The sequence below is a fragment of the Clarias gariepinus genome, chromosome 6, assembly GCF_024256425.1.
Source record: "Clarias gariepinus isolate MV-2021 ecotype Netherlands chromosome 6, CGAR_prim_01v2, whole genome shotgun sequence".
Classification (NCBI taxonomy): Eukaryota; Metazoa; Chordata; class Actinopteri; order Siluriformes; family Clariidae; genus Clarias; species Clarias gariepinus.
In genome coordinates, this window is record NC_071105.1 from 13,736,058 (window position 1) to 13,745,704 (window position 9,647).

The 9,647-nt window shown below is 35.2% G+C and overlaps 1 protein-coding gene across 1 annotated transcript; it reads left to right on the top strand.

Annotated features, from left to right (window-relative positions):
• Positions 1 to 581: 581 nt before the first annotated feature.
• agxta (alanine--glyoxylate and serine--pyruvate aminotransferase a) lies at positions 582 to 5,592 on the top strand. Its single transcript, XM_053499032.1, has 11 exons — positions 582 to 994; positions 1,505 to 1,697; positions 1,833 to 1,897; positions 1,992 to 2,092; positions 2,257 to 2,327; positions 3,085 to 3,169; positions 3,278 to 3,376; positions 3,644 to 3,713; positions 3,838 to 3,933; positions 4,965 to 5,093; positions 5,218 to 5,592. The coding sequence occupies exons 1-11, from the start codon at positions 836 to 838 to the stop codon at positions 5,323 to 5,325; spliced, it is 1,176 nt and encodes a 391-aa protein (XP_053355007.1). The 5' UTR covers positions 582 to 835; the 3' UTR covers positions 5,326 to 5,592.
• Positions 5,593 to 9,647: the final 4,055 nt, after the last annotated feature.

Below are 9,647 nucleotides of genomic sequence, written 5' to 3' on the forward strand. Positions count from 1 at the left end.
TTTTTTGTACTGATTTAATAATAACATCATAAAATAAGCATGTATAAAAAACCTTGTACAAAAACACAGTGTGCCTAAGACTCTACACTGTACATTTTATTTTTCATTCATCATTCACATAGGCATCAGCATTACACAAAGTTTACTAATCAGCTTAAGTTCCACTGTCTAACAAAAGTCATGTTTATGTTAGAGAGAATGCAGTTAATGATTAATATGCTGAGAGCCACAGAACAAAATCTAAGGTAACATACTGTAACTTTCGAAACCCTATATCTTCTGGTCTGATCAAACGTGTGACCAAACACCACACTATAATTCTCTCTAGAAGCATTTACATTAAAAATGTAACTGCTTCAAGCTTTTCTTTATATTTAAAAAATGCTATTTATTTGTGTCATTATCATACATTTTATTATTTATTGTGAGCATAATCTGTCATACATATATTTATTTTCCATATAAAAAGAAGTCCCTTCCAAATTTTCAAATCCATTTCTTCAATAAATTCTCAATATTTTCCCCAAAGTTTTAGTTTTACAAAGATACTTTCTTATTTTTTTAAAATGTTCTACATTATATAGCTTGTAACATCATAACATTTTATGATTATAAAACTAGAATTTATTACCTTCTTTACTTTTTTCTTTATTTATCTTTACACTTGTTATGCAAATGATCACAGTGCATAAATTTGGATCGTGGGGTTTCGTCACTTCCCACTGAAATCTGTGGACTTGTAGACCTTTGGTCTTCTGTACTCACTTACACACTTCTCTGCTTTATTGCTTCTTTCTGTAGTCACGTTAAAGCAGCTGCTCTTTGTCTCTTCAGTATGTCGTCTCTTTCAGTCCAACCACCACAATGTCTCTTACAACCTGTTGTGGTTCCACACCGGCTTCTGCTGGGACCGGGACCCTCCAACGTGCCCGCTCGGATTGTGACAGCTACGTGCCAACCGATGTTGGGACACCTGCACCCTGAAACTATAGAGGTACAGTTGCATCATAATTTTAGTTATTGTTATTTACAGTATACACACAATTAAGGGGGGAAATCTGTTGTATTTGTCTTACTGACAATATATAAAATGTTTTTATTTATTTGTTTATTTATCCATAATGCATTTAATTATATTTCTAAATGTATTGGAGCGTAGACTGATGTGTCTTTTATTATTTGAGCCACAAAAACAATGCATTATATGGAATGTATATAAGTATTTTATTTTCATTTTATAATTTGTATATATTAATGTACTGTGTGTGTTATCGTTTTGTGTATGCATCAATCAGTCAAAACGTTAAAAACACTGAAAGGAAAGTTGATCATCTCTTTATTACTGTAAAGAATCCTATAGCAAACTACAGTAGCTGCTACAAAAATGTATTATTAATTAATTATTAGATTATAGGAGGAATTTTTAAAATGTGATATTGCTTTATATAATGCTTAATTACATTGTGGAATTCATCTGATAATTTTTTTTACATGAATATTCAAGATTATGGATCAGATAAAGAGTGGAATCAAGTATGCGTTTCAGACTCAGAACCGCATGACTCTGGCAGTGAGTGGGCCGGGTCATGCAGCTATGGAGTGTGCTATCTTTAATTCAGTGGAGCCTGGAGAGAGTGTGCTCATTGCAGTTAATGGTATCTGGGGGGAGAGGGCTGCAGAAATTGCACAAAGAATAGGTACTAAACTGTTAATCACAATCTTTTACAATATTTCATCTATTTAACATTTAGTGACTGTTTATGAATTTCAAATAATTATTAACCTCAACTCTTTACTAAAGAGTTAAAAGCTTAACTTGTCTTGTGTAACAGGTGCTAAAGTCAATACTATTGTAACCTCAGCTGGCAGGTACTTCACAAACAGTGAAATAGAGCAGGTAACACCATAGCATAAGGCCTGCATGCTGTATTAAAAATGCCATGTCTTCAATATTTGTGGAATTATATAACATGTTTGTGTTATGTTCAAAGGCATTAGCTAAATATAAGCCAGTTCTGTTCTTTCTCACACATGGAGAGTCTTCTACAGGAGTGTTGCACCCAATAGATGGCATTGGCGAGCTCTGTCACGAGTGAGTGAAAAAATAAGACTGGCATATTCTGTGCATTCTTTACACAGAAATGTGAAAAGTGAAAATATTAGACTGGCATATTCTGTGCATTCTTTAACCTTTTCATGTCTGTAATTATATTTTCATACCTTTTTTTAACATATGCAATTACTCTTGCCTCCCAGGTATGATAGCTTGTTCTTGGTTGATTCTGTTGCAGCACTCGGTGGTAGTCCAATTTACATGGACAAACAAGGTACATTTAAAAAGACCTATATTGTATATTGTCCCACTTTGGTTAGACTTTTGTTAAAAAGCATTACATACATTGCTCTTGACAACACAGTCTAGTTTACATATTTTAATGTTCTGCAAACTGAAATATATGTTATAATTTTAAACAATACAAAAACTAAGAGGGGTGTTCAAGTCAAACCAGGACTTTTGATTATAGAGATGATAAAAAAACACAGTTATGAAAGTAAAAACCTTTTTATTTCTCTATATAATCCCATGAAGCACTAATGCACTTATCCAGTATTTCACTAGTGCTTGGATACCATCAGGGCAGTAAGATTTCTCAGTACACCGGAGCCATGATCAGAGTTACCCAATGATTTTCAAGGATCAGGTGTTTTACTTAATGAATATTCACAGAAAGACTCCAGTGGCTGGGATCATCATTTATGAACTTACATCCTTCTGTAAAACATTGGCACATTTCAAATGTTTTACTGCAGCTAAGAGTCTTATCACCTTACTGTGCTGTGTTTTTGCAGTTTTCTGTAAATGTCAAATCAGTTTTACGCCTTTTTATTAGACATTTAATAAAAGTCCCAGTTTGACTTGAACACATCTCATACAACAAAAAATAACTATCACACCTGAAAACAGGTAATTTGATTACTGTTTTATATTTGAAAGCATTTGAACTTTACAGGTTTCAAATATTTACATTATATCTATTTGTCGCACCCAAACATGAAAGCTCATATAATTATCATATTTTGCAGCTATTGACATTTTGTACACTGGCTCTCAGAAGGTCCTAAATGCACCTCCAGGAACTGCCCCAATCTCCTTCAGTGAGAGAGCATGGTGAGATGAGAAAAGAGACATAATGAGGAACTCATCCTTAAATTTAGTCATACATGTTCTGATGAACCTTGGCTGAAAGGATACATTTCCATTTTTCTTTTCTGACAGCCATAAAATCTTCAGCAGGAAGACAAAACCGGTATCCTATTTCCTGGACCTAAGCTGGCTAGCCACTTATTGGGGATGTGATGAAAAACCTGCTCGAATGTAAATTTCATCTAATCTCTCATTCATGGATATTATGTAAAAAATATATAAATATAAATATAAATAATATGTATGAAAACATATACTGCACAGGGTAATAGTTCTCGTACTTTTGGACATAAAGATAGACAGTGAAAATGAAAACAGGTTGTGCTTGTGCAATTTGTTTGGAACAATTCTTATACTGTAAATAACCCTATGGATTACATTTATTAAAGTTATTCTGTTTATTACATAGATTCATAAAGTACTTATGCATTTTTATAGTTATCATCACACTGGTCCTGTAACTGCATTATACAGTCTAAGAGAGGGCCTTGCCATTCTGGCAGAGATGGTGAGCAATCCCTTTGTTTTATACCCATCATTCTAATGAGGATGCTGTGTAGTAATAAGCACAATAAGGATCAAACAAACACAAAAATTAGCTAAATAAATTTTACATATTTTGCCTTTTCTAGGGGCTTGAAAAATCATGGAAACGACACAAAGAAGTGGCTGAGTTCTTCCATACAGGCCTAGAGAAGATGGGTCTCAAGCTGTTTGTGGAGGAGAAGGTAATGCACACAGTGTATACTGTATATATAAAACACATTGGACAGATAGTCCACAGAATTTCATGGAACTATAAATACTAAAAAAAAGAGAGTCATTTATTAATAAATACTATATATACAGTAGCAAGAAAAAGTATGCGAACCTTTTGAAATTTCAAAATTGTTTATACATTACATAAAGCTGGAAAGGGTTACAAAGTGATTTCAAAAACACCAGTCTACAACCTAAAACCCTAGGCAAATAAAGACTATTTGAGACTGTGGCTACTCTCCCAAAAAATGGGTGCCAAGTCTGAATGTCTCAAAGAGCACAAAGAAGTCTTATCAATGAGGTAAAGAAACAACCCTGAGTGACAGCCAATAATCTACAGTATGTTCATGAGACACACTCATGTCTATACCACTTCATCCTGTATCTGGGGGATCTGGCACCCATCCCAGGAGCTTTAGAGCACAAGGTGGGGTACAGCCTGGACAGGGTGCCAATCCATCGCAGGGCACACATATACACAGACTCACACACTACGGGCAACTTGGGAAAGCCAAAAAGCCTAATCTGCATGTCTTTGGACTGTGGGAGGAAACCGGAGTACCCGGAGAAAACCCACTAAGCACGGGGAGAAGATGCAAACTACATGGACACAAAGATGGGAATCAAGCCTGGCTGGGAATCGAACCCGGACCCTGAAGGTGCAAGGTGACATTGCTAACGACTACAACACCGTGCCGCCTTGTTCATGAGACTACAGTAAATAAAACATTGAACAAATAGGGTGTCCATGGCAGGACACCACAAAATAAGCTGCTGCTTACTAAAAATAACATTGCTGCATGCCTGAAGTATGCAAAAGAGCACATTGACAAAAATTTTTGTGAAAGATAATTAGCTTCTGGTTTGTATCAGGCCTCATCACACTACCCTATGCTTGAAGGGTTTATTATAACAGCATTCCCTAAATGTAGTGATTTATTCTCACTTAAGCGATCATTTAATTTTAGTATGGCTCCTTTTAAAGTTTTTTTTCTTACAGAAAGCTAGACTGCCTACAGTTACCACAATAGTAGCACCACCCGGCTATGACTGGAAAGAGATTACAGGTTTCATCATGAGGAATTACAGTATAGAGATCTCTGGAGGTCTCGGGCCATCAGTCGGCATGGTGGGGTTTTTATTTGCTTGTTTGTTTTTTGATAATTTACTAATTGCATCACTAATGTACCAGTTACCAACCTGTGTTTCCTAGAGTGTGACATTTGATTAAATAATTTCTTACTTTACTGCAGGTCCTGCGTGTGGGTCTGATGGGCTGTAACAGCAACAAGGACCATGTGGACATGATTTTAGAGGCTCTTTCTGATGCACTGAAACACTGCCATAAGAGCAAAGTATAACAACACAGTTTGTGTGGCATTACTGTATAAATAGATACTGTCTTAAAAGGGTACTCTTAATTTGAAATCATAACTAAAGCAACAGTAAAGTGATTTTTGCTCCATTGGACATTATTGTGACTATGGTGACTATTTGGAGTTGTGTCAGTAAGTACTGATTTATAAATAAAATAGTTTCTCTAATAATGGCTTTACTTTACTGGAACAAAAATTATATCATTTTTTTTTTTAATTGGTCAGTATCTATATTGAATACCTGTTACAATAAATATGTACTATGTATAACAAATAAAAGTAAAGCCTTTGTATTATTTTTGGTCAGCAGTGCCTTACATCATGTAACTCTCTCATGGATGCCGTTTTTGTCCAGTCTCTTTCTAAAGGTTAAATCATAAACACCTTAACTGACCTTAACTAAGGCAAGTAAGGTCTGTAGTTTTTTAGATATTGTTCTGGGTGCTTTTATGAGCTCCTAGATGAGCTGTTGTTGTGCTCTTGCAGAAATGTTGGTAAAAGGTTTGTCACTGTTCCAAAAATTCTCCATTTGTGGAGCCCTAGAAATGAGGAAAGCTTTTTTTTGCCTATTACAGTCATTTGTTTTTTTATCTTTTTTTTTTATTTCTTTATATCATGTTGCTTTTTAATATCTTTTAGCGTGCTTCACCTTATCAGACAGGTTCTATCAACATGATGTCTTGATTCAAGAGGTCTGGCAGTAATCAGGCCTGGGCGTGGCAAGTGAAATTTAACTTAATTTTCTACAAGCCACAGTTCATTCATGATTTAGCAAGTAGGTAATTACTTTTTGACATAGTAATTAGGTTCCATCAGGGCCAAGTAGGTTTATACAGCCTTTATCCCTTAATAAATTAAATCATCATTTAAATACTGCATTTTGTATTTACTCTGGTTATCTTGTAATATTAACATTTGTTTGATGATCTGAATCTTTTAAGTGTGAAAAATATGCCAAAAAAAATCCAAGAAAGAGCACATACTTTGTCAGGGAACTGTAGATTACATTCACAGACGAAATACATGAGGCAGTGATACAGATGTATTGATTGGTTCACTGGAGAAGAGTCCAGCAAGATAAGTAAGATTTTGCATCCACACATCCTCCCAAGTGGGGGCGCTAATGCATCAAAAAACAAAACATCAAGAAGAAGTAGTCTCTTTGTCCATAGTTGCCAGTTCCGCTTATAATAAACGACTTTAGGCTTCTTTTTTTTTTTTAAGTCACTTAAAAAAATGTTGCAGTTATTATTATATATTTTTTTGGACTTGTTTTAAATATACAGTGAAACCCCTGATTACGAGTAATGCAGTTTGCGAGTGTTCCACAAGACGAGCAAAGACTTTTAATAAATTTTGACTTGAAAAACAAACAAGTCTTGGTTTACAAGTACCAAGTATCATGTATCACGCATGTGCTTCTTGTTTTGACGCCGAGCATCACGAGATCACAACAGAGCCAATGTTTTTTTTTCTCTCTTGCGCTGCGGAATTGTGGGTAATCGTCTTCCCTGCTCGGTGCTTAGGGCGCGACTCTCAATGGTATAATCAACATCTGTGCGCGCGTGTATTGTTTACTATAACACTGTGTCCACATGTGTGCGTGTAAAACATATTTTATTTTGTGTTTGTAAGCGTGTGTGTACAGTGCGTTAAAAGCAAAAGAAAGTCTCATTAGAGAGGTTAAAGATCCATTTTTTCCATCTTTGTTTCCATCTCTGTATTCATACAACACACACACACACACACACACACACACACAACTGCTACTCGCATAAACTGAAACACTTATCTGTCTGGATTTATTTTTACTTTTTTTAATGTAAAGTGATGTTTTTTTTGGGCTGTGAATAAGCGAATAATTGTGTAATAAGCCAATGAGTGTTATTATGCTCGTAATCCAAGGTTCCACTGTATAGGGTTGCTTAACATGAAAAGCGACTTTTTTCACAATTATGGTGTCCCTTTCCTCCAAATTCTTTGATTGACCTTGTCTACACAGTCTCACACTACTCAAGACTGTAACTCCCTCCCACACACCTCAGATTTGTGGACCTGCACAGAGATTATTAAGATCCTGCTCCCCAGGATAAGTGTGCCTGCTCATTCACAAAAAAATTAATAAATAAATACATTCTGGGATTTTATTTTTCATAAACATTAATAAACACATTAATCAAATATACAGTACTACTTAAAAGTTTAGACTCATCTTTCTCACATTTTTCTTTAGTGATTTATTTTGTACATTCTAAAACAATACAATTTGAGAGTTTAAAATTATTAATCAACACACATGGTATTTGGTACCTTAAGTAACAACAGATACAAATACATAGCACAATTCTTGTGTGTGGCAATTTAGGTATTACCACAATGACTCCAAATTATTTTAAATTAATGCATGTTAGTGTTTAAGGTGGTTAAATGGTGCTTTTCTTTCTATATAAATAAAAGAAAGGTTTTGTGTGTACATTGGTCAGAACTTGCTCGATCAATGATTTCTTTACGTTTTATATGTTGGAGGAAAAAAATCTGTCTGTCTGTCTGTCTGTCTGTCCGGCCAAAATTTGTAACAGCTTCATGCAAAACTGGCTGGACAGAATTTAATGGAACTTTGGCAGTCCTTCTGTAGTTGTCTGAAGTTAAACCAGCACCATAAATGAAATTAAATAAGGAGTAGAAGTGAAGGTGTGAGCAGTTTTGTGCCAGATTATGTAACAGCATCCAGCGTTTTTTTTTTGCTAAAAATATAGTAACGCACATATACATATCATTCAACAAAGCCAATTAACGCGAAGGTTTAGCATGTATAAACACAGTATGTGAAAGAGACACAGAGACGACTGTAATGCACCAGCAAGCTACCAGAATCCTCGTTAAACAGAAATGAAAGTGCAACACGCACTGGTTAGCATGGCCTACCCTAAAAAAAAAAGGCAAGTAACTGAACATAAAACTGAACATTTTAAGATGAATGGACAGCCCGATATGTTTATTCCTTATTTAATAATCTACTTTAAAATAGGCTACTAATAAGCTACTTGCTCAACGTAAACAAACCTGCACTAATCGATATTCATTAGAAAATCTAAACTGGATTATTTTCACTGCTAAAATAAGAGCGCTGAAGTGTATTTTATCGCGCTGGAGTCGTTTTAAGACAAAAATACTTTAAGACAAAAATACTTTTTTGTTTTCTCATTTGTGATTTACTGTGATTACTGGACAAGTGGTGTATTTGGCTGACAATGAAAAAAGAAGTACAACTTAGCGTAAACAAGGCGTAAGATACTCAACCTTATAAATTTTTATTTCTTGGTATTAAGTTACGTAGAGAGTTCTGCTGTACAAAAAGACAGGCAGACCTGAAATAATATCACTGATTACATTAAAGCTTATTTTTAGCTTATCGATAATGAAAGATATATATGCTAGTTCCTGTATAATCTTAAAGTTAGTGCACTCTAAATTATTCACACACTGGAAGGCAGCACCGGATCCTGAATTTTTTTTCCCGAATTTTAACAAAACCTGAAAAAAAATAAATAAAATGAAAAAAAGATACTATATATATATGTGTGTGTGTGTGTGTGTGTGTGTGTGTGTGCGATTCTGTACATATTACGATATTTGTGTGTCAGGGGCGTTTCTAGGATTATAAATTAAATCTCCCTCTTTAAGTTAGATCTCCCTTTGTGATAGCGAATTGAAGGCCGCGCTGAAAGACAGGGAGAAGCCAAAGGAGCCGAAGTCTGCCGCCGCCGCTTTCATATTAAAATTTAAAGGGGACGATGGGCGATCACCAATTTGTGTGAAGTTTATGGAGAATTTGTAGGGGGGCTGAGGGGCGTAAAGCAAGGGCGTAGATTTGCTCTGGAGATTGGTGGGGACCTATGACTCCCCACACCCTCATCCCCTGCCTGGCAATGCTTCGATTGCTAGTATTAATTAGTATTCTTTCACTAAAAATGCAATTCATTAAGTTAAATTAAGGAATAGTGTAATGTTAAAGGAATGTTTAATAACTGTAGAAAAGATTGGCTTAATAAAGACTATTTCTAAAAAAAAACGTTAGAATTAACTAGCATTAACGTTAACTGTTGTTACTTTGATGGACTTTGATAGATTCACTAGCTAACTTGAAGTGGCTTACACTTTTCTTCAAAAAAAAAAAAAAAAGCTCCTTATGTCCATCCTGTCCATCTTCGCATGTATGTCACCCAACACACCTTCTTCACGGGGAAAAAATCCACTGCATTTGGCGCTGCTTGTATCTGAACGCAGCCATAGGCTCTCACATGATA